General features: G+C 46.2%; 1 protein-coding gene across 7 annotated transcripts in view; it reads right to left on the minus strand.

The window, feature by feature from the left end:
* The window catches only part of SH3KBP1 (SH3 domain containing kinase binding protein 1), a 383658-nt gene that overhangs the window by 37676 nt on the left and 319690 nt on the right, over nucleotides 1-26292 (minus strand). For all 7 annotated transcript variants that reach the window (XM_064278074.1, XM_064278072.1, XM_064278078.1 and 4 more), the window contains one exon: nucleotides 9313-9398. In XM_064278074.1, coding sequence (XP_064134144.1) covers nucleotides 9313-9398 — 86 coding nt within the window. The remainder of the gene's footprint in view (nucleotides 1-9312; nucleotides 9399-26292) is intronic.

Genomic DNA, 26292 nt, shown 5'->3' on the forward strand with positions numbered 1-26292 from the left:
CTTTGCTGTGGGGGTTATCCTGTGCATGGTAGGATGTTTAGCAGTCTCCCTGGACTCTACCCACTAGATGCCAGTAGCATCTTCCCTTCTCCAGTTGTGATAACCAAAAAATGTCTCCAGACATTGTCAAATGTCCCCAGTAGGCAAAATGCCCCCAGCTGAGAACCACTGACATAGAGCAATCTCCCACACTGAAAAGTTTGGGCTCATGGGTCAGGGAGATCCAGGTTCAAAGCCAACGCTGCTACATACTAGCCAGTTAATCTTGCCCAAGTTGCCCAGCACTCTTTATTCCCCGTTCCACTCCTATAAAAATGAGAGTCATTATATATTTTCTTCAAGGGCTGTTTTGATGATGAAAAAATAGATACAAAAATGTATAGGCACCTGACAAATATTAGTTCCTTTTTCCTCTTGTTTGCTCCGATTGCTATTATTTCCACGCTAGAACCTCAGGAAGACAGTATAGGAATTAATAAAGGGAGTATATCTCTTTATTATATTATATTCCTTCTCCATTGTACTGAAGGAATAATTCTAAAAAAAAAATAATTCTAACGCTATGAAATTATACACACAGCAATCTTTATCAGAAGCAACTAACTGCAAACTGTATCTTAAAGAGGCATCAAAGATTAGAAAGGCATATTCTACCCTCAAATATGCTTAGAGAACACTCCTAAGTCTTTAAAACATTTTGTGATTATTCTAACACCACAGCTGTAGTTACTACTTATCAATATCCAAGTGTGCCTCAATTTAACTGTGTAAAACAATATACTTAACAACCAAAAGGACTTATTTGTATTAGGAAATGATTCCTTTACAAGCTTTTAGAGAGCTTCCTTAATACATCTAAAACATAGCTTTCTTTATAAAAGGTTGGTTTATAGACATCTAAGAAACACAAATATAGTTGTTATTATTGTAAATAAACATAACTCCTTAATAAAGTGGTACTTCTAACCCATACTTATAAATTAGGGGTATGTATTTTTTTAACACTGGGACCTCAAAGTGAACTTTAGACAAACTTCGAAAGGCTTTAGGAAAACAACTTTCCCTTAAAATGTGGACTTTGCCCAGGGTTTGGTCTTCAGCCCTTGGTTCCTCTTTCTCTTCTCTCACGGAGAGAACTAATTTGTTTTCCCAGCTTGACTATCAATTCTAGGCAAACACCACCGTTAAGAATAAGCATGTGGATTCTACATCCTTCTGGAAGACAACGTGAGGAAGCAGATAGAGATGTTGTTATTCCTTATAAATAAAAGAAGCTAAAGCTCAGACAGTCTGTATAAACTGTGAAAATGCTTTTTTCTTTTTAACAGCTTTATCGAGGTATAATTTCTATACCACAAAATTTACCCATTTTAATGTACGACTCAGTGATTTTCAGTAAATTTACAGAGTTGTGCAACCACTACCACAATCTAATTCTAGAACACCTGCATTAGCCCAAATCAAGTAGCTCTTAATAGCATTCCTGTGGCATGGTTAAGTTCTTTTTCATTTCCTGGTCCAAATGAGCTGCAGGGCTGGAGGCATCCATGAGATCTGAGGACGAGTTGAAGTTAGCCTTCATCTCTTCCCAACCTGTTGCATGCCCTAGCAACACACCCAAATCTACTTACTGCCATGTGAAGTCATGTCTGTGGGGGACTTGGGGATCCTCACCTTCCTCAAGTGAAGAGGGGGTGTTACCAGCTGTAAGGTTAAGGTTGTATGTCAACTTGGCTGAACCATGATTCTCAGTGGTTTGGCAGTTATGTAATGATGTAGTCATCCTCCATTTTGAGATCTGATGTGAGCAGCCAATCAGTTGAAAAGGGAGTTTCCTTTGGGGTGTGGCCTGCATCCAATATATATGGATGTTTTGGCAAAGCTCACTCGCTTGCTCTGGATCCTGCTTCCAGCTCATCATCATATGACCTCCAGTTTTTGGGACTTGAGCCAGTGGTCTGCTGTATTGCCTGCTGATCTTGGAATTCATTGGTCGCCACAGCCTATGAGCCAACAGCCTGCCATCTTACCTGCTGATCTTGGGTTCATCAGTGCCTACAGCTGTGAGAATCAGGAGAAGCCTCCAGCCTGATGCCTGGCCCATGGACTTGGGACTTGCCAGCCTCTATAGCTGGTTGAGCCATTTCCTTGACATAAATCTCTCCCTATATGTATTTATGGAAACCCTGGTGGCACAGGAGTTAAGTGCTCTGGCTGCTAACCAAAGGGCTAGCAGTTTAAATCCGCCCGGTGCTCCTCAGAAACTCTGTGGGGCAGTTCTACTCTGTCCTATAGGGTCGCTATGAGTCGGAATCGACTCGACGGCACTGGGTTTGGTTTTTTGGTTTATATGTATATATATGCTCATCGCTGGTTTTGCTTCTCTACAGAATCCAGCCTAAGACAGCCACATAAAGAGTTGGAAGTGGGAACACTTTCATCAGCCATGAGTGGGAAAAGTTTGGTGAGGTTCGAATAGAATGGGAAAAAAACCACCATAAAAACAAAGAAACCAAGCAACTGAGGAGGAATGAGAAGGGCTTTCTTTAAGTCAATTAGTGCAAACATGATGCCTTAGTTCAAAGGCTGCTTCCCATCCAGAGGCCTGTTGCTACGTGCTTTTCCGGGAAAAGAACGGAAGATGAAGTGTGACAATAAATCCTGCCATGCGGTGGGAAATACAATCTATGGCATAATAAAAGTAAATGTTATGGCACTTGACTTCGCGGCCTATAATCTTCCATTCAATCGGAACAGAGATTCTTCTGTCAGCAAGAGCAAACTGGACGATTTAATTTTCATTTCTATTCATGTGCAGGCCTGCGCTGGAGCTCATCCATGTTTTCTATTATGTTACTTGAAATATGGCCGCAGAGTTTGATGCAAACAATATCTCAAACTGACATCAACAACTTTGTTTCAGACCAACTGATTCCATTCTAACTAATTGCTGGCTGACAGATGCTGGTAGCTGCCCACACTAGATCTGAAAACGCCATGTTCTATAATTTAACATTATAATAATTTTAAATTATAGCTTTATGAAGAGAAAACACAAACTTATTTATAGCTAACGTTGATGGTTTCTAATGGCTTTCAGGGCTGTTTTATGCCATTCACTGCAGCCCACATATGGGCAGCGTCAATTGTCTGAATCACTCACAAAAAAATTCCGGTACAAATAATTTCCTCCTTGATTGAAAGCAATGAACAAACGCTATAAAAGCAAAGATAAAAAAGCAGCACTGAAAAGAGCTACCCCTCAGCAGTGCCCTATTCTCCTGGATCTATATCCCTGCAGAGAACTGTTCTGCATTCAAGCGAACACATTCTGCTGAGAAACCTGTCTTCCCCTGACCTCTGTGATGTTGCAAGATCCCGCCTTTCCCTTTAAATGTGGACTCTGCTCAGGACTTGGTCTTCGGCCCTTGGTTCTTCTTTCTCTTCTCTCACAGCAAGAACTAATTTATTTTCCCGACTTGACTATCACCTCTATGCAAACAATAACATCAAGAATAAGCAGTTATATCTTTTTACAGTCCATCACGTGATTGTATAGACTTCTGGGAGACAATGTGAGAAAGTAGGTAGAGATGCCATTATTCCACATAAAGAAGCTGAGCTCCGACTGTGTAAATTAAAAAAAGTAAATTACAGACTGGTAAATCATCCAGCCAGAAAGCAGCCGAGACAGCACCCAAACTTGGGTCTGCAGAAGCCAATGGTGGGTTGTCCTCACGGGCTACCATGAAGCTCCTTATCTCTATCTCCAATCCCTGCCAGTCTCTCAAGTCTTAGCCTACACCATCAGCTTCCACCTGGCATTGATAGCGGATGTGCGACTGAAGCTCAAAGTTAATGTATTTAACTAAATTCATCACATTTCCCTCCAAACCAGCTCTTTCTCCTGACACGCTCATTTCTGCCCAAGTCATTTTTTCTCCAGTCACCCAACCCTAAAACCTCATGGCTAACAAATCATTCTCTTCCTCTCCCCTCTCCCAAATCCAATTTTTTACAAAGGCCTAGCAATAATTCTATTTTGCTTCCAAATTTATCCCTTCTTCCACAATCCTTTTGTGACCAGCTTAATTCTGGCTCTTACTACTTCTTGTTCAAAGCATCGAATAACCTGACTCCTTGACACCCATCACTTCTTCAACTGATTGGCCCTGCAAAGCTCTACCAGTTACTATCTGAGGTTTTAAACCCGGTCATGGCACTATGGTGTCAACCATCAACAGCTTACTGCTTACACAATAAATGAGAAATCCATCCATCTCAAACTCCATCTAGTCCCTACTTCTGTTTCCAGGCTGACTTCAGCTCCATGCCACCACACACCTTCTACTACAGCCAGGCTGATGATTCTACTCACACTTACCAACACTACCATGTGATTTACCTGCCCACTCCCACTCCTACCTGGACAAATTCAGCTTCAAGGTACAGATGAGTCTACCCCCTTAATGAAGCCTTCCCTGACACCCTGGCCCCCAGGGAACATCCCCCCACCCATCTGATCAGCATTTTCTTTCTACCATTCATTTATCATAGGGGCAGTGGTGGTTCAGTGGTAGAATTCTCACCTTCCAGGCAGGAGACCAGGTTCGATTCCTGGCCAGTGTACCTCATGCGTAGCCACCACCTGTCTGTCAGTGGAGGCTTGCATGTTGCTGTGATGAACAGGTTTCAGAGGAGCTTCCAGCCCAAGATGGACTAGGAAGAAAGGCCTAGCAATCTATTTCCAAAAATCAGCCTATGAAATACCTATGGATCACAATGGTCTGATCCACAACCAATCAGGGGGGTGGTGCAGGACCAGGCAGCATTTTGTTCTGCTGTGCACAGGGTCGCCATGAGTTGGGGGCCAACTTCATGGCAGCTAAAAATAACAAAAACAACTCATTTGTCATTTATACAGACCTTCAGTGTTACCTCATTTTTCATTTGCCATCTTAGGCAAAAGCCCCTGGAAGGCAGGGCCTGGGTGTGAGGTCCTTTGTACCCATGTATTCTTTTTTTGGGGGGGAAGGGGGGAAGCAATATGTTTATTCATAATTAAAATTACAGTGTTGAAAAAAAAAGAAAATGTTTACTTATTTAAAAACCAGAAAGAAAAAAAAATCACCACAATCCAACCTGAATTATATTTGCTTTTGTACCGAGGCAGTTGTAAAATATAATTTTTTTAATGGAGGATGCGGCTCAGGAAGGCCAAAGTGGCTCAGGCCCACAAAAGTCTTAATGCCATGGACTGGACCCCTTTGGGGAAGCTGGGAGCCCCTTCTCCAAATACCATTTGTAGATGCATTAAAAAAAAGTTTGTAGACACACATTATACATTTGTCAAAACCCATAGGACTGTACAACACAAAGAGTGAGCCCTAATGTGAACTATGGGCTACAGTCAATAATAAGGCATCAGTACTGGTTCACTGGACCAAATGGTCAACAATTATCTTAAAACAAAGATGAGAATGTAAGGGGAGAGAAGCCAAATCCACTACTGTTGAGTCGATTCCAACTCACAGTGATCCTGTAAGGCAGAGCAGAACTGCCCTATAGGATTTCCTAGTCTGTAATCTGTCTGTGTGTGCGTTTCAGGTGAAAGTTTATAGTGCAAATTAGTTTCTCATTCAAAAATTTATATACAAATTGTTTCGTGACATGGGTTGCAATCCCCACAATGTGTCAGCACTCCCCCTTTCCGTTTCCACCCTGGGTTCTCTGTGTCCACTCATCCAGTTTTCCTGTCCCTTCTTGCCTTCCCATCTTTGTTTTTGGGCAGGTGTTGCTCATTTGGTCTCGTATACTTAATTGAACTAAGAAGCATGTTTCTCACATGTGTTACTGTTTGCTTTATAGCCCTGTTTAATCTTTGGCTAAAAGGTGGACTTCTGGAGTGGCTTCAGTTCTGAGTTAGGAGGGTATCTGGGGACCATAGTCTTGGGGCTCCTCCAGTCTCTGTCCGACCAGTAAGTCTGGACTTTTTCCTTTTTTTATTGTACTTTAGGTGAAAGTTTACAGCTCAAGTTAGTTTCTCATACAAAAATTTATACATACATTGTTATGTGACCCTAGTTGCTCTCCCTATAATGTGACAGCACACTCTCCCTTTCCATCCCGGATTTCCCGTGTCCATTCAACCAGCTGTTTCCTATTCCTTTCTGCCTTCTCATCTCGCCTCCGGGCAGGAGCTACCCATCTAGTCTCATGTATCTACTTGAGCTAAGAAGCACATTCTTCACGAGTATCATTTTATGCCTTATAGTCCAGTTTAATCTTTGTCTGAAGAGTTGGCTTCGGGAATAGTTTTAGCTCTGGGCTAAAAGAGAGTCTGGCAGCCATGTCCTCTGGGGCCCCTCCAGTCTCAGTCAGACCATTAAGTCTGACCTTTTTACTAGAATTTGAGTTCTGCACTCCACTTTTCTCCTGCTCCGTCAGGGACTGACTCTCTGTTGCACTCCCTGTCAGGGCAGTCATTGGTGGTGGCCGGGCACCATCTAGTTTTTCTGGTCTCAGGCTGATGGGGTCTCTGGTTTATGTGGTCCCTTTTTTCTCTTGGGCTAATATTTTCCTTGTGTCTTTGGTGTTCTTCATTCTCCTTTGCTCCAGGTGGGTTGGGACCAATTGATGCATCTTAGATGGCCGCTCACTAGCTTTTAATACACCAGATGCCACTCACCAAAGTGGGATGCAGAACATTTTCTTAATAAACTTTGTTATGCCAATTGAAGGTCTGGTCTTTTTTGGTGAATTTGAATTTTGTACTACATTTTTCTCCTACTCTGTTTGGGGCCCTCTATCGTGATCCCTGTCAGAGTGGTCAGTGGTAGTAGCCAGGCACCATCTAGTTCTTCTGGGCTCAGGCTGGTGAAGGCTGTGGTTCATGTGTACCACCCATGTGTTCTTGCACAAAGTAGACACGTATTTATTGATTGATTACATGGCTGTCAATCATTGTTTCTTGCAATGCAAGTAATAAATGCATTAAATTATTACCCTGAAGAACTATAGTCTTCTGGGATTACTGTCTTCTTGGCAAAGCAAGTGAGAACCAAACCTCTGTATCATCTTTCTGGGCTCTTGAATACGTACATCCTGTGCTTAGTTTGGAGCCCTGGTAACATAGTGGTTGAAGAGCTTGGCTGCTAACCAAAAGGTCAGCAGTTCAAATCTGCCAGGTGCTCCTTGGAAACCCTATGGAGCAGCTCTACTCTGTCCTATGGGGTCACTATGAGTCGAAATTGACTCAAAGGCATGCTTAGCTTACACAGTAAAAGCTCCTGCAGACTAAAACCTCCAATGAGTGCCCTCAACATTTCCAAACTAGCTTGTCAGACTGAAAAAAAATGTGACTCATTTTGGAGACGGCCACCTTAGTTCTCTCCAGACAAAAAGCAAGCAAGGGTCAAAGGCCAATGCTCTTAACAAGTAAGACATACAGCCCTGTATATTCTGGAGGTGGAAAAACCCTTCCTTTCTGTGTGAGACCCACATCACTTTCACCAACACTTCGCCTATCGGCCACCCTGGCTCACAACAGGGCCCAAATGCTAAACCACGGTAAAAGAACCAGAACTTAATCAGCCTCCTCCTGGTGATTCCTTTTATTTTTAATTGTGGTAAAAATATATACAGCAAAACATTTGCCATTGTCAACAATCTGATGATTCCTTTTTATTTGCAGCCAACTACTGCTCTGCCTTCCTCTGCCCTTTAATCAGGTTACAAGCTACAGTGGACCAGTGTGCTGTTTATTACTGCGTCAGCCCAAGCTGTCAGAAGTTTTTGTTATGGTTCCTGACTTGGCTTCTCAAAGGCTGACTGGGGATGTTTTAACAGTCTCTGGAAACAGGGTAACTACTTTTGGTATTTACAGTTTCAACCGCACATGCTATCCCTAAGCCTGTGCAAGATCAGACCAGAGACTGCAGGTTGGATGCAAAGCTGCAACTTGATGAACAGGTTCAGAAGAAAACAGCACCAAAACTGAGGAGTGACACCACGCTCATCTTAGTCTCTCCAGGGCCTCTTACAAGGCCTGGCAACTGTCGGACATTTGTTTCTGAATTGAGCAGTCAATGCAGATGATGCTGGAAATCTTCCGTGTCATATCAATCCCTGACAGTGGTTGTCAGAGGCTGGGGTGGGAGATGGGGATGGAGGTGGCTGTGGTTACCAAAGAGCAACATGAGGGATCCTGGTGGTGATGAATATGTTCTATATTTTGAAAGTGATGGTGGGTACACAAACTATACTTGTGATAACACTGCACAGAACTACACACACACACACACACACACACACACACACGGAGAACTAGTAAAACTGGGAACAACTGAGTAAGATTGGTGGATTATATCAATGCCGAAATCCTGGTTGTGATAGCATACTACAGTTTTGCAAAATTTTATCCTCGGGGAAGCTGGGTAGAGGGTACATGGAATCTCTATTATTTCTTATATTTGCATGTGAATTTATAATTATCTCAAAATAAAAAGTTTAGTGGAAAAAAGGTAGATTTTACAATGTAGCTCTCTATATTATGTAAAATATAAGAGGATATTAACTCACGATCATGACAGATACAGATGAAAGATATATAGCTAAAAAAAAGAAAAAAATTTGAACCTGAACTTGAATCTGAACCCAGAATCAGATTCAGCCCTTCCTAAAAGGGCTGTCACCCAAATCAGACCACCAGCAGGTACAACGCCAGCCTCAACCAGCACACATGCAGCCTCACGCCCACTCCTGCCCACCCCCAAAAGGACCTGACTTGTTTACCCAGAGTGGCCTTAGCCCCTTTCATTTATCACATGGGATGACTTGACCTTGGCAACATGTACTCATTTTCTGAATGAAATGGCAATTACTACCCCAAAGCTTGTTTTATACTCAAATTCAAAACACTTAGTGCTCTATCTACAATGAACTCTGACATTCTGCATTTTGACCCATTCAACCTTTTAGACTAAATACAGAAATCACTGGAAAACGTGAACATAAGTGCCAACGCTTACTTTTACAAAAAGGGCTATTCATCATTTGTTTTCATTTAGACTTTGCAAGGAATTTCTCCTAAGGCCAGGGAGAGTAAAAACTCCAGAGATTTTGTTTTAATGTGGAAACCACCTTCACTTCCCTTCTTTACAAACCTGCGGCACATAAAATCAATGGAAGCCTGTTAAGCTTGCATTTAAACGGTGTTGTCATTTTCAACACGCTGCTGAAGGCGTAAGCCAGGGCTCTGCACTTCCTTTATAACTCTGCAAGAGAGAAGCAATAACGCTCTCCTTTACTCACCGATGTCATTGCTGCGGTCCGAGAGATCCTTGTCCAGGATGCCGGAAATCGCACTGCCCACCAAGTCAATCTTTGGACCGTCACCCCTATGTGAAAAGAACAAGTCCGGGCATTTAATCATTGGAGTGTGTCCTGGACATTTTGTGGCACACACATTACGGAGCGTGCTGGGTGTGGGGCGGGTGGCACTGTTGCCTGCAATGGAACCAGTGGGAGCCAAAGAGCTGTCTAACCACATGGGCCCTGGTGTAGCCTGGCCAACAGATTGGAGGCCCCCTCTCCAGCACACATTTTCAAAGGCGACTATTTTAGTAACGGCTGTTCCTTAACGCACCTCAGCCACAAAACCTCCTGCCGGGTACACATTGTGCGACGTGGGGCCTGCTCCTGCCCCATTACCAAATAAGAACTGGCAAATGACAACTGGAGCTTCCCTTTTAAGGAACGAGGAATTTAGCCAATGCTGCTTGTCAAAGGCCAGCCAGTTTTAACCTTGAGAAAAGGGTTTTCTGGCCTGAAGCTAAGGCATGGGCCAGGCTGTTGACAGGCACAAGGTGTTGAGTTGAGATCTGGCAGCCCAAAAGCTTGTACGGGGTGGAGGCCTGTAAAATTAGCCGGCTCCTGGGTAGGTGCCCAAGTGCCCATCAGGACACAAGTGACTTCCCTCTGTATCTGGGTTGGGAGCAGCCAGTTGGGACAAGGACAGGTCTCCAAAATGATGTAAGAAGGCCAGCCTACTCATGCGTGAGCAGAAGGTTCTTTTAAATTCCTCTTAGGCAGCCCTTGTGACTCTTTAGGGGCAGATGAGGCTCGAACTAGATTATCAAGGGCTGCGATGGCAGTGAAATAGGAAAGATCCTTGCCCATAAGATGAGAGGGTGAAGCCGAGCAGCGTTCCCCGCCACGCAACAGAAATAATCTGTCTCACAGCACCTGGTGGTCGCCAGGCCTGAAGCTGAACTGCACGACTGATAACTTAGCTTTATTCAACAAGCATTTGTCAAAATACCTATTCTGCTGGGGGCCTTCAGAGGGCCAAGCCAGATGGCACCTACTCTGGAGGGGCTCACGGTCTAAATGGGAGAGACAGACAGACAGACAGGCAGGCAGCTAAGTCCACCCAGTGCATGCCGTTTATGATCAAGGCGTGTCAAGCACCCCGGGAGGAAAGGACTGGGTTAGTACTGGGGTGAGCGGCATACAAGGGGTGGGGGACATGCAGAGGAGATGGCATTAAAATTGGGCACTGGAGGAAGCTGGAGGAAAAGGACAGGTCATTAAGAGGCATGATGGCACGAGGACTCAAGCGTGGATGAGAGCACCCGGTGTGACCAGGGCCCCCAGGGTTAAACCCTGATACATCCGGGGGGTAGTCAGGGGAGAAGGCTGGCTAGGCTGGCGAATGTCAGGCTGTGCAGGGCCAAGTACACCAAGCTACGGGGATCCATCTGTCCTGTGGGCAATGGGGGCAGAGGGAAAGTTGGAGCCGAGCAGTGTTTTGTTCCATTGTGCAAAGGGTCACCACGAGTCGGGGCCAACTCGATAGCAGCTGACAACAAGAACTGTACTTGGAAAGGAGGAGCAGCAGCTTGAACTTCGCAGCAGAGCCTTTATTTCCTGCCTTCCCCCAGCCTCCTAAAGCCGGAGGGCTTGGTGCACCCGGGCCAGGTGTCCCTAACAGATTCCCTCTACATCCCCTGGCTGCAAGAGCTCGTGCCCCACAGGGCACTCTTCCTCAGACGGATTCTAAGCCAACAGGAGACGCAGAACTTAGGAAATGTATTTCAAAACATCTTCTTGTCAGGGCCCCACTAACCACTAATCTGAATATAATCTTCCGAATGAAACATTCTAGAAATACAGTATTATTAGTAGGAAAGCAGTTGAATTTTCAAAAGTACTCCTTCCCCTGGATGTAAAGAAATATTCTTTTTTTAAAATAATTTTTATTGTGCTTTAAGTGAAAGTTTACAAATCAAGTCAGTCTCTCACACAAAAACCCATATACACCTTGCTACACACTCCCAATTACTCTCCCCCTAATAAGAAATACATTCTTGAGGGCCCTTAATATTATGATTGGATAGCCATGGAGCCTGAATGATTTGGTGGTGGTGTCCTGCACACTCACAGATGGGACCTGGGTTACTCTTGCAGCCAGATAGTCCTGTCCTTTGTGGAACATGCTAAGGATGCAAACTTAGGAGGACACTTGTTCTGCCTGGGGAGAGAGGCCACTAAGGCAGAGACATTCCACATTATTCCAATGGGCATGTTTTTTTTTTTTTTGCCAAGAGGGAGGGTGATTAAAAGTGACGCCCAGCCCCGCCACAACCGATGACTGCCCTGACAGGGAGCACAATAGAGAACCGCTGGGGGAGCAGGAGATCAGTGGGATGCAGACCCCAAATTCTCATAAAAAGACCAGACTTAATGGTCTGACTGAGACTAGAGGAATCCCGACGGCCATGGTCCCCAAACCTTCTGTTGGCCCAGGACAGGAACCATTCCCAAAGACAACTCATCAGACATGGAAGGGACTGGACAGTGGGTAGGAGAGAGATGCTGATGAAGAGTGAGCTATTTGTATCAGGTGGACACTTGAGACTGTGTTGGCATCTCCTGTCTGGAGGGGGGATGGGAGGATAGAGAGGGTTAGAAACTGGCAAAGCGGTCACGAAAGGAAAGACTGGAAGGAGGAAGCGGGCTGACTCTTTAGGGGGAGAGTAAATGGGAGTATATAAAAAAAATAGTAAGGTGTATATAAGTTTAGATGTAAGAGACTGACTTGATTTGTAAACTTTCACTTAAAGCACAATAAAAATTATTAAAAAAAAGTGACACCCTTGTGGGGAGCTGGGGAGGAAATCAGATGGGGTATTGGTGGGGAAGAGGAGTTTTGCTCACACTTGGCTGCTAACTAAAAGAAAGGTTGGAGCCCACCCAGAGGCATCTAGGAAGAAAGGCCTGGCAATCTACTTTAAAGAACTCAGCCATTGAAAACCTTGTGGAGCACAGTTTTACTTTGACACACTTGGGGTCGCCATGAGTTGGAATCAACTTAACAGCAACTGGTTGGATTTCTACCTCAGAACCTTCTGAGCATCTGGTTTATGTGTGTATTTTGGTCAAGCTGAGGTTTCCCTCTTTGACAGCTGGAAGCTTCCAGTCAAATGCAAGGCCTATCTCAAGGGAGTGTAGCGGACTCCGATAGAGTACGTTACTGTGTTACTTCCTTTTCTACCCTTATTTTCCCTTTATTACCACTCTGAACTATTTTATTCTTTCATATGCATTTTTGAAAGTTACTTCACAGCCTTTGTAGACTGGTGCAGGGTAGAAATAAGTAATTTTTAAAAACTGATAACATTCACTTGTTGAACCAGCTCTGAGACTCTATACATCAATATGTTTACCACAGCGTTATTTATAAAAAAGAAAAATAGAACCGAACTGGCATCTTTTCGACATAGGAGCACAGCTGAATAGATGGCTGGTATTTGACAGACTTTTTACACAGCCATTAAAATTACATTCACAAATGGTTTATAACAAGGACGAACGCTTGTGTTACAACGTTAAGTGACAGCAACAGGTTAGAAACAACATGTGCAGCGATGCAGATATACCCACACAGCCTCCTGATATACTAGGGAGAGAGACTGTGTTTTGAGACTAGAAGAATATTTGCAGTGGTTCTTCCTGGGCAGTGGGGTGGGTGATGTCCAGCACCCAGCTCAATGCCTGGTACCTGACAGGGACTCGGGCCACACCTGTGGCATCAAGGAGCATTTCCCCCATCTTCTGAAACAGAAATGCATTATGTATTTGTACAATAAATGTAATTTTTCCCCAAAAGACAAAGTTGTATGGTGTACAGTATGACCATACCTATGTAAAACCAATGAAAAACAAGCAAAATCATATATAGGTAAAAGACAGGAAAGAAATAGTCCAAAATGTTATAGTAGCTGAGGCTATAGTAAATGTTTTAGTGGAAACCCTGGTGGCATAGTGGTTAAGTGCTACAGCTGCTAACCAAAGGGTCGGCAGTTCGAATCCACCAGGCGCTCCTTGGAAACTCTACGGGGCAGTTCTACTCTGTCCTATAGGGTCGCTATGAGTCCGAATCGACTCGATGGCACTGGGTTTGGTTTTGGTTTTTTAAAGGAAGAATAAAGACTAGAGACTAGAATAAAGACTAAAGACCAGAGATTCATGCAATTCAGTCAGCTCATATCCTCTCTCCTTTCGGCCCCAACAGCATCCCCAAAGTAAAAGGTGAGGTTGTCTGCCTCCCAAACTCTCTCCTTTAATCATCTCCCCCACCACAGGGACCCTGTGTAGTCATCTCCCCTGGGAACCAGTAAGGTGTGTGTGGAGTTCAGAATTCTGGACTTAAAAGTCCAGGCCATGGGTGCTACACCTAAACCTATCGTCTACTACCTGTGTGACCTTCACCAGGTCACTTAACCTCTCGGGACCTTGGGTGCTTCATCAGTGAAATGATGGGTGGGCCAGCTTGGACAGGATCATCTCCCAGGGGCCTTCTAGATCTTGCATTCCACAATTTCAACATTAGAGAGTTGTTGGAGACTGGGGTGGGGGTTGGAGGCGGTAGCCCTCTGTGTGGGGGCAAATTCCGGGAGAGTTCATCATCTCTTTTGCCTCTGTAAAGGTCTGGATTGCCCTCCGTTCCCTCTCTGCTGGACGAATGTGACTCACACTTTAGCATTAGGGAAGGCACCGGCTCTTTCTCTTGTAACTGCAGCACACTCCCCTGCCCACCCCCTTACCCTAATCGTATGTGCACCTAGTGTCTGTTCCACTTTTTCTTCAGAATAGGGGTTGTCGTTCCTTCCTCCCAGCACAATGTTGCAGACATGTAGGTATGCCTTTTTTTTTTTTAACTAAATGAGTGAGCCAACATTGTGAATTGTCTGGGCCTTGTATGCACTGGGTTTGGGTTGTATGCCTTAGCTAGCTACATTCTTGGTCCTATGTCTAACCTTCATTCTCTAATAAAGTAGTTCTCAAACTTGAGTAATGCGTGAACAAAAAGCAATTTAAAAGAAATAATCCAAACAAAAAGCAATTCTTGCAGATCCCCAAGTATCATCCCTGCTTGAGAAATACTAAGAAATTAAATACACAGATGACGTCTGTCAACGGGAAACTGCTGCTATGAGAGCATTCCATCTTTGTAACGGTTAAAAGGAAACTACAAAGAATATCACACAAATGAGAAGCTACCCATCATTTCTTGTAGATTTTAAAGGTTCTAGCTGCAACTGGGGGAACGCTGCTCTAGCGGCATTAGATCAAAGAACTGTACCCAGTAGGCCAGGGTGGCTGCCCCTCCTGCGGCATTTGGAGTGACCTGGGATGAACCCTTGCCAGGTGAGGGGCTTCTGCTTCTGGGATTGGCCTGCGGGCTCTGTGTAGATGGCCTGATACTGTGAACCCTGACAGACCACCCTGGAGAAATAAAACTAACAATCCCTAAGCAATTCCTCTGAGATTCTAAATCAGGAAGGAGGTTGGGATCTCCCCATCTCCCTAACTTAGCCCTGAGGCCTCATGCCAACAGCCAGACACCAGCTTTAGGCTGATATGATCTTCTATAGAGGGCCAGAGCAAGCCTATTTTGAAAACACAGTAGGTGTAGTTTAAAAAGGTTCTGATCCTTCCAAGTAGGGAAGCTGCAGCTGGTGTTTTGACAGCCTTCAGACCGTGGGTGTGTAAGAGTTTTACAATGTCTATTTGTAAATGCCTTTCACTGTATTTATAGCTTTGTACAACAATGCTAATGAATTTCAGTTTTGAAAAGGACCAAAATTTCTGAAATTCGCCAAAGCATGTCTTTGGAGCGACTGCCACCCAAGGAAGACCAGGTTCTCGGTGGCTCCACCTTTCCCACAGTCTGCCTAGTACCAGGGCACCATTTTGGCAAAAGGGATATTACTGGATTCAAAGAGAGAGAAAAAAAAAGGCCGTCCTTTTGTAATTTACCAGCTCCTGCAAGTGTTTTTGTCTGGTTAGCGCATATGCCCACAGCTGCTAATCATAGGAGAAAATAGCAGGCAGGCCTATCACCATATATCCAAAGATATCTCAATAAGGTTGCTCTCGCTCATTCTGATTTTTGAATCAAAATACTGATTTTCTTGTATTTTTCTTAGCACTTTTAGTTATGGACACATGGCAAATGTGACCAACTAGCAGTTAAGAGTCTCCTTGCTTACTGGCCAGGGAACCTAAAACACAGTGAAGGAATTGACTAGCCCAAGGTACACCCAGCAGGTACAAGAAAAGCCTATAATTCTACAGAAACTGCAACAGCAGCTACCGTCTACTGAATGCTTACCATGTGCCAGGCACTAGGACAAGCCTCTTTCATACATTAACTTTTAGTCCTCACAACCACTCCATGAGATAGATCTGTGCTCTGCATGGAGGACACTGAGCTGTGCCCCACAGGTCTCCTTCAGTGAAGGGCCTGTTGGCCCAGCTGCTGGGCGTGTGGTGATGGTCCGCTGTCAGTCCCTCCAGGGCCGCTTCAGCTGCAGAGAGCCGCCTCACCCCAGTCACAGCCTTTCCACCGTGGCCCATTGCTCAGTGACTGATGGAGGCCGGGAGTGGGGGCGGCGGGGGAAGGAGGGAATAAAGTTACCGTCATTCCAGCCCAACATGGGACTAATAGGCCCTTTTAGCTCCAAGGCTCCCCATGCAGTTGGCAGAGGCTTTGTCAAGTCAGTATCAGTACTTGACTTCTCCGTCTGTCCAGTCCTGCTTCCTTTACTTCCCTTCCATGGGTACTGAATCTTAAACAATATTGTGCATACTAAACTCTGTCTCAGAGTCAGCTTCCTGGAGAACTCCACCAGCGATGCTGAACTTAAGGCTCAGTGAGATTAAGTCACTTGCTTACAGGAGGTCATAAAAGCAGTAGAGGGTCTAGGTTTGAACCCATGAAGTCTGCCTCCAAAGCCCAAGCTCTTGACCACTTTTCCAAGCTGCTTCGCTCAGACTCCTGGTCACCCAGACTGGGGTCTGGCCATCAGGGCAGTGAGTCATCGAGGACACCAGGGAGCCAGTGTCACCATGGCTCACTGCTAGTGGATGAATCACCTTCCCTCCCTGAGTGAAAAAAAAGACTACTTATAAACAGAAGTCACACAGCCCATCTGCCCAGAATGGCCTGCTCCTCCCACTGGGACCCAAGACATCAGACCTGCACATGCCCAGGAGGAATCACGCCAGATGGGCATTGTGCATCCCTTGAGAACATGAACTCAGAGGCACAGCTCAATTTAGCCCAAGTTAGGACAGTTAAGCCAAGACAGGCAACCTGGAAAAGGTGTTGAAATGCATGGAAAGCCAAGGCACACACACACACAAAAAGACAAAATTAACAGCAGCACTGACAGCTACAACATAAAACCATCAAGAAGAACCCCCAAACCTGGAGATGAGTGGGGATTTTGAAGGGAGAAAACAAACCCACTGATTCTTACTGAACAAAAGATTTCACATGCAGATAATGACTCCTTTTGGTAGTCCCCCCAACTCAAAACAAACAAAAAAGGATGTGTTACTACAATGCAAATATTTGCATTTGAACTGCCTAAAATTTTTTTACAGAGGGGGGAAAAAGCAGGTAAGAAAAGGAAGGGAAAAGAAATAGCAAAGGCCCCTCTAGCAAGCTCAGGAAAGCACTGAAGAAGCACACATGGGACGTCCTCTATTCCTCACCTCATCCCACCCAGAGGCTGTCAACTTCTTGTACGATGGCAGGTGTTAAATGCGAACACCAAAGAGGAAACACACGAGTCACACGGTCCTCTTCTTTCTTCAGTGCTGCACCCTTATTCTACCAACCCCTTCTACTGTAAACCATTGAGCCTTGTTCACCACAGTTGTCCTCGGCCAACCACCTGACTCACAAAGGCACCAAAGGATGCGAGACCGCTACACATGACCACTCCCTCACTGCTCTGCCGGATGTCCACTCAACAGCTCTCAGACTTAGGCTCCACTCAGCACAAGCCCCCATGTGACAGACTGGGGTCTGTCTCCAATGGCAGGAGTTATGTGCCCAAGACCAGGATTACTGAGAGGGCTGATACTGGGATGAGAGCTTCCTGATTCCCTATCTAATCAAAACGAGCACCCACATAACACACGTCTTTCGTTTTCAGAGATTTTGTTTTTCTCAAATAAACAAAGCAAAGCTAGTCCTTCAGAAACATTCTGCACCAGGCTATGGCTGTCCGTGGAAGCAGAATCCTTCCACAAGGAAAGGTCACCAGTAACTCAGCTTCCTTCACTCATCAGCTAGAGGGAGGAAGGAGCCTCCATCCCCTGTCCCAGAAATGGGGACCCAGAGGCCCTGCTGATATCTGTGCAGTCCCTACATACCCACCTGGTGGCCAAACACGTCCCAAGGAGTCACGGGCCCTTTCCAGGCTGCGAGCTTCCCATTTAAACGTGGGGTGAAACGCGAGGCCAGGGGCACAAGAAGCGGGAAGCAGAGTGCTGGCAGCTCTCCCTTCGCACCGCGTCCTTGTTTGGAGGAGCACAAACAAGCCTGGCTATTTATAGTTCGTGAAGACACGGTGGAAGGTGATGGGCCACTGCCCACTCTATTCCCCTCCAAATTTCTGTTCTTTGTGCAGACTCTGCGAGTGTGTCTGGAAACAGGCCTCTCTCCAGAGCCCAGCTGGGGTGCAACTAGCCTGCACTTCCCTAAGGCAAAGGAAGATGGCACCTGCAGACCTCATCTCAAAGAGGCCAGGGGGCTTTAAGGAGGCGGGGACCAACTCTTGGGCAATGCTTGGAGGAGGGGGAGCTCATTACTGTGCAACTCGGAGAAAAGTTTGTGAAGTGCCACTTGGAAGACACATACTCAAAGAATTCACCCATGGACAAAGCGTTCCTTGAGCCAGTCAGTACTATGCATACGGGAGGGGTTCGGACTGTCTAGCGTTTCACTGCCTGATTGTGCCCATCAGCAGCAGGAACATCAAGGGGGCTCAGTCGGGCTGGGGCTGAACCCCGCCAGTAGTGTTGAGTCTTGTTGGTTCTTGCTGTAGCAAATCAAATTCATTCGAAGTGTGGATAGAAAGAAGTAAAGAGAGAAGGTTATATGCACAAATAAAATAGGGTCAGCAAATCAATGCAGACCTCCCTAAAACACTACAAGGTATTTTCTCCCTGTCCTCCCAGTCCCCAGCCTTCCCTAGGTCCTGACTCTACCTGGTGATGGCTTCTTCTGGGGGAGGCTGCTCAAGTTCCCACCCCCTGGACACCAGAAGACATGCTGATGGAGGACTGTCCATGTGTCCTCTCTCCCTCAAGGCACTACATCATGACCTGCTCGCCACTGTGTAGGAATCCCTCCTCCAGCAAAGCTACCAATCTCTCAGGGGAGGAAAAGCAGCACATATTTGTTGAGTGTCTCTCAACAAGCTAGGAGCCTTAGGTGTAGCATCTTGTTTAAACTCTCAGCAAGGTAGGCCTCACTTTGTAGATAAGGAAACTCAGTCTCCGGAGGTCACAGGGTGAGTAAGTGGAGCGGTAGAATTTTGACCCCGGTGTGCCTGGCTCCAAAGCCCAAGGAAGCAATGAGTGGACAGAAACCATGTCTGGCTTGATTACCATAGTATATGTACTATCTAGAAGAGGGCCTGCCCAAATGTGGACACTTGATAAATATCTGAAACAAATTAATGACTCCCACAATACACACACGCACACACAACACACACACACACACACACACACACACACAGACGCCCTCTCTCACCAGTCAATCCATACCTAGCAACCATTCTCCATCTTTTTTCTATAGCTAAGTTTCTCAAAAGGAAGTCTACACATGCTTTGGCTGCCTGCCCATTCCCTCTTCAACTCACCCAAATCTGTCTCTTGCCCTCAACCGTTCCACAGGAACTGCGCGACAAGGGTCACCAACGGCCAACAAATGACCAAATCCTGTGGGTTCCCTTTAGCCTCCCCAGCTCTGTTTGACTGTGGTTCTCAAAGTGGGGGACCCTGACGAGCAGCGGCAGCACTGGGCGCTTGTTATAAACGCAAATTCTCAGGCCTTAACTCTGACCTAGACGGTCTGGGTGGTGCAAAAGGTTAACGTACTTGGCTGCTAACTGAAAGGTCGGAGGTTCAAGTCTACCCAGAGGCACCCTGGAAGAAAGGCCTGGCAATCTACTGTTGAAAAATCAGCCACTGAAAACACAGCTTTACTCTGGCACACAAGGGATCACCATGAGTCAGAGTCGTCTTTAAAGGCCACCGGTTTTAACCCAGGCCTGCTGAATCAGAAACTTGGGCTGGTTGGGGGCGGGGGAGGCAGTGAACTGTGTTTTAACCAGCCCTCCAGGGGATGTGTGGGCAGCTCAAGTATGAGAACCCCTGCTCTACAGTTGCTCCACACTCCCCTTCTTCTAGTTACCATGACAGCACACTCCTACCCTTGTCCATGACTCCTAGTCCTTCATCCATCCTGTGAATAATGATTTTCCTCACACTTGTCTCTACTCCCTCCTCTTCTTCTCCATAACCTGAGTGATTACATCTATCCCATGCTTGTAACTACCACCTATGAGCCAATGACACCCGCCTCTATAATTTTGCCACCAAGACCTCTGTTATGGATTGAACTGTGTCCCCCCAAAATATGTGCTGTAAATCCTAGCCTCTATGCCTGTGGTTATAATCCCATTTGAGAATGGGTTGTCTTTGTTATGTTAATAAAGCAGGATTAGTACGGGGTGTATCTAGAGTCAATCTCTTTTGAGATATAAAAGAAATTAAACCCAAGCTAGCAGGCAGAGAAGGAGAAAGAGAGATGCCACGCCACATGAAGATCGCTCAGGAGCAGAAGAGATAAGGACTTTCCTCCAGAGCTGACAGAGACAGAAAGCCTTCCTCTAGAGCTGGTACCCTGAATTTGGGCTTCTAGCCTCCTAAACTGTGAGAAAATAAACGTTTGTTAAAGCCACGCACTTGTGGTATTTTTGTTATAACAGCACTAGGTAACTAAGACAATCTCTCTCCTGAATTCTACTAAGAAATGTCTTTGTCCTAACTTGTAGGAAAGAAGGGAAACACTCAGAAATCACACCAGGCAGCACTGGGACTCTCTGAAAAGAAATTTAGAACAGCAAACCGATGGCCCAATCACCCAACTGCACATCTCACCTGCTAACTGGGGGAACGCTTAGCACTCGCGAGCTAGCTTTCTTGACTTCTTTTTTGATTAACTGATTGATTAGTTTATACTAATAAGAGCAGAGAGGTCTTTTTTAGTCTTTTTTTGGTGGGCATGGTGACAATACACCTCACAGGGTGATCAACACCTGGCAGCTTATTTCCTGCTAAGTTGTAACCCCAGGGGCTTAAGCAGCCAGGATGCCTCTGCAAAGCTGAAGGAAGAAAAAGATTAACTTCCACGTGGCTAAGTTGGTCTCCAGAGAAACATCTGCCCTTCCCTAGAGCACTGAGTTGATGTGTGGCATGTAAGTGTTCACTTAATTTTTGCCTCAAGCTAAAATGTCTCTGAGTTCATCAGTCATCTATCTCCCCAGGTTTTTCTGGTATCCAGGGCTCCATCATCATTACAAGTAAAGCCTTCGCAGCTCCACCAGGCCCCCAGAAGGGATTCTGGGCTCCAGCTCTCTCCTCGGGAAAGGTACCTGCTGTGTTCAGCATTTAACGTATGAGGCCATTTTCCAAGTGGCAGGGGTTTGGGACATCACTGGGGCCTCCTGTCACATCCCTGTGTCCACTACCCAATTCTTCATCTTGTCAGTGAGATTTCTCCCCCGACACATGCTTCCACATCAGAAGTCAATGGACAGTGCCCTCTGGAATGCCTGAGCCATGGCAACCAAGTCCCCCATATCTAGACCTCCTCACTGAATGGCCCGCCACCACCCTGGTACTTCCTGCCACCAGCCAGAGTAAAGGCTGCTAATTCTGCTCTGCCTGATGCAGGATGGAGCCAGTGGCTCCACCAGCAGTTCCGTTCGTTGCAAGTTGAAAGTCATACACTCCCACCACCTTCAAAAGCCCCTTCCTCCTCTGAGGCTCATGTCACCTGCTATGGCACTGTTGAACCCTTCTTCTGCCTGTCATCAACTCCCAGAATGCACCGGCATCCATCTGGGAGGACACTGGCTCCTAGTGCATTGGCCTCCCTGACTTCAGGACTACCATCTTTCTGAGCCTTTGATGGCCATGTGGGCCATCCAGCCCCAACGCCGGCCCCGCCTTCCTCCTCCTCCTGACCCCTTCAGGCCCTATGACTTTCATTCATCCTCAGTCAGTCACACTCATGAGGCCACCCCTGTGGGCGACTCCACCTCTGAGATGATAAGCACCAATCTTCCCTTTCTGACCACTATCGCCATCCTTCCAGCCATCAACTTCTCTCACTCCTGCTCCCACAAAATCCTTAGTCACCTCTCCTTCCATCTTCTAGTTTCACATCATTCCCCTCTGTCCCAGATGCCCCGCCTATGGCTGAGGCCCCAGATCCCAGCACCTCATGTCCCCGCTGGCAGTCACCTGCCCTCTCTACCTGGAGAGCCCAGGGCCCACTGTGCTCTGCGCTGCACTGGACAGTGGGTCAAGCTCCCTCCCTCCTTGGAGCAGTGGCTCTGCCTCAGCCTCCCCACGCTTTTGGAAGAAAACAGAAAAAACATTACGATATAGGGTGCCTGTGTCCGGGAAGATTAACAAACCTGTCCTGGCCAACTCAGCCTGCTTCTACCTCTTTAATTATTGGGTTTACTTTCTTTTCAGAGCACACACCTGCTCTCACCCCTCAGGTTTCTGCTGGCTGTCACTGGCTGCAGGCAATAATCAGAGTTCAGGGAAAAGGCTTCTCACCAGCATTTCCTTGGACCCTCCTTTTTTGGACCCTTCTCCCAAGTCTCAGGATCTCTTCTCACGGAGGTTTCTGAACCCATTTTTATTAAACTGATAACATACATTATTAAACATATAACATCATATATATACACAAAAAGCTTAGACACACGTAGTTATTTGAATATATATTTATGTTCAAATATCAAAACAAATAAGCAAGCTTTATACTTTGAACCTCCCTTTTCCCAAGTGCAAAAAGAGGGTTAGATGGGATACTCTCGGCACCACAGCCATGGGAGTTATGTGCTGGGCTGGACAAGGGCAGCAAGCCCCGGGTTTGCACACTATGAAATCAGAACCGAGGCGTCCACGAGGTGCACGCTTTAAAACAAGGGAGGCACTTATGCTCTAAGAGAGTCTCCTATTATCATTCAAGTTTTAAATCAACCGTGGTATTAAAATTATTTAAAAAGTTTTTTCTCCCTGTTAAAATTGCATCTTAACTTACTTTCCAGAAACTAGAAGAACATTTTTTAAATGGCTAAATAGATTAACGTCCGAGAAGAGGTCCATCACAGTGCAGGCCTTAACTCGGCCCTAGGGGCAGTGTAGAACTGCCCCGTAGGGTTTCCAAGGCCGTAGTCTTTACGGAAGCAGACTGTCACATCTTTCTCCTGCGGAGCGGCTGGCGGGTTCGAACCACCTGCCTTCTGGTTAGCAGCCCACTGCTTAATCACTGTGCCACTAGGGCTTCTTTTTCTCCTGTTTAGAATTCCTGAAAACTGAACTGGAACCATGGAGCCCCCCCACTCCCATTACTAATATCCAGAACAGCGCCTTGCACACAGCAGTCCCTTGATAAGTGAATGTATCTAAAAACGACTCTAAGCTCTTCCTAAAATTACGCATTCCTTTTTTCTAAAAGATGCTAGCTCCTGTTTAAATGGAAAGAAATCGATCTCTTCTGGAAGTCACAGTTGGCAACGAGCTTTCTGGCTGGTGAGAGTAAGCTTGAGCCCAGACAACGCAGCTGGTGCTGCAATGCCTAGTTCCAAAAAGAATGGCAAACAACAGCTGGGTGTCCATTTGTGCAACTGTCTGTCTGTTCATCCGTCTGTCCACCCATCCATCAGGACAATCCTGGCAATGATTTGGGTTCACACAGCATACAATTCCCTTTCTCTGGAGAACCACTGATATAAAATTATTTGAATTAAGTGAATATTTCTACCTCAACTAATTAGGCACAACAAAACAAGCTCATAAACCAATGTACGGGTTGGTCAACGTATCTGCTTAGCAAAAACATGAAATGTGTTAAGTATTAAGAAATAATAAGCCTTTCTTTGATTCTGTACAAAAAATATTCTTTTATGTTGAAATCCAGGTTGCCTAGAATGTAAGACACACAAGCTGAAGAGCTGGTACAGAGGCTGGGAAGGACAGGAGGAGAAGCAACAGTGACCAAACTGTAAGCCCTGGCACCCCCTGCCCCCAGTTTTATGAACCACGGCACTCAACAAGTGTTTGTCAAATGAGCAACACTCATACGCTCCACGCCGGGAGGCGTGGAGATGACAAAACATACTCTTGATCTGCTCTCAATCTGGTAAAGGAGCCTGAGGGTGGGAGCATCCCAGCAACACGGCATGGGGCGCAGGACCAGGCTAAACATGGGGCCGGGCATTTGAGGGGTGCATAATCACCTGGCTCTGGGGGGGTGGCGAGGGCAGGCTCCCAGAGGAGGACCCGCTAGCTGGGCTTTCAAGTCAGGGAGGAGTCACAAGTACACGAGAGGTGGCAGGGAGGAGAGGGGCACGTCACAAACTCGGCAGCATCTAGAACAGTGGTTCTCACTGTGTGGACATGGACCAGCAGCAGCAGCAGCATCACCTGAGCGCCTGTTAGAGATGGAAATTCCCAGGCCTACCGAGCCAGAAACTCCAGGGGTAGGGCCAGAAATGTGTCTAGCAAGTTCTCCGGGTGATTCTGATTCAGACGCAAGCTTGGGAACAGCTGAGTCAGAGCTTCCCTCCTCTTCCCCCAGCAAACCACTGCCTTGGAGGGTTGGATGGGGGGCGTCCCCTCTCCCAGGCTGTTCAGATGACACATGCAATGCTGGGAACAGTTCTGTTTCCCATTGGCTTCCATACAGATACCCTCACGCATCCTCCTCAGTGACCTTCTAACTTACAAGTGGACGTTGCAAAGGCTGCAGGCTGAGGGGAGCTAAGCAGAGGTGGGAGAGAAGTAGGCCTCTGAGAGCCCAGTATTTAGGATGTGCCTCCCCCATGTTCACAGATCTAATCAGCGGCTCGCAAAGTCTGCACCTAGCAGATACTGAGAGGTTTGAGAACAACCCTAGGAGCCAAGGAAGCAGGTGGAATTTCATCAGGTCATTAGAGAGAGCTGCAGGAGTATTTTGGAAATTGTTACTGACTCCGTGGAAACGTCTGTAGTCCCTGGAAGACTAAGAGCACTTGGCCGAGCACGACTTCTGATTTCCTTTCACCAGCCATGAAGTGACGTGTAACCTTTGTTACTCCAAAGCTTCTCACTGTTTGTGCAGCTCACATTATTTCCAGAAGCACTGAGGCTTACATCGCCTTTCTCTTCTGAAGTGTTTGCTTCTAGGCCGACCATGCCACTGAAGTGGCCCTTGCTAAGGTCAGCAGGGCTGTCAAGCTGCATGTCACACGCCTGTGCAAACAGCCCCTGCTATCAGTCAGTGGCAGAGAGCATGCCACGTAGGGGTCTGACAAACTCAGCAGTGGCCCTAGTCTCATCAGTTTCCCCAGGGGCCATTTACGCAGGCAGTGGTTTGAATGGACCTTGGTGGGCCACCTAAGAATAGTACAGGTGAGCCAGCTGCTCCTCAAATGGGCTCCTGTGCCTGAGAGAAGTACAGCTGTGTGCTCGCTGGGTGGCTGGTCTCACACACGGGAACGTGTACACCATGGCCAGGTGAAATTCTGACATCTCTCAATCACTCATGTCACCACCTGCCTTGATACGTGAGCACGGGTGTTTTTTGTTGTTGTTAAAAGCAAATAAGCTACAGGAACCACCCCCAAAGACAACTCATCAGGCATGAAAAGGACTGGTCAGTGGGGGGGAGAGAGATGCTGATGAAGAGTGAGCTAATTAAATCAGGTGGACACTGGAGAGTGTGTTGGCAACTCTTGACTGGAGAGGGGATGGGAAGATAGAGAGAGAGGGAAGATGGCAAAATTGGCACGAAACGAGAGACTGTAAGGGCTGACTCAATAGGGGGAGAGCAAGTGGGAGAAGGGAGTAAGATGTATGTAAACCTACATGTGACAGACTGATTGGAATTGTAAATGTTCACTTGAAGCTTAATAAAAATTAATTATAAAAAAAAAAAAGCAAATAAGCTATTCCTGTCTTATTGCAGTATGCCCAGTTTTATAGGACAGACTAAAAATGACAATGAAAATAACACTGGTTTACAGGCATGGTGCTAAGTACTTTGGGAATGATCTCCTTCCTTCCTTCCTCTGTAGGTGCATTCCATTACCATCCTCGGTTTATAGATGGAAACAGTGAGGAGAAGACGGGCAGTGACTGGCCAAGACTCCCACTCCTACGATGAGATGGGGTGAGATGCAAGCCCAGAAGGCTGTCTGTCAGAGTGCACTGAAGCCCCACACAACTCTCACCGTGCAAGCTTAGCTCATAAGAAAAAAGAAATGGAGGGCATCAATTGCATGCTGCGAGGTACATGTAAATACCTCCAGGTTAACTGACTTGATCTGGTGTTTTATACCAACACATGTAACCTATACGTAACAGTAGAAAGTTCTCACAATGAACTTCTGGTGAGAATTCAAATAAGGTCCTTGCTATGTGGTGGTCATATTAGTTCTGGAATGTACAATATCCTACTGTAACTTCGTGTTACTAAACCAAGTGGCCAGCCGGCCATTTAACAATACCAATTTTGCCAGGCAAATCTCAGAACATGTGCCTGAACAAAGCACGTCTCCTGCCTTGGAGGGTTTCATAGTTTAGAGACTCAGTGCCAGCTGCTGAGTTCCACAATAGGGCCATGTGGTAATGAGCACA

Source organism: Loxodonta africana, chromosome X, assembly GCF_030014295.1.
Source record: "Loxodonta africana isolate mLoxAfr1 chromosome X, mLoxAfr1.hap2, whole genome shotgun sequence".
Taxonomy (NCBI): domain Eukaryota; kingdom Metazoa; phylum Chordata; class Mammalia; order Proboscidea; family Elephantidae; genus Loxodonta; species Loxodonta africana.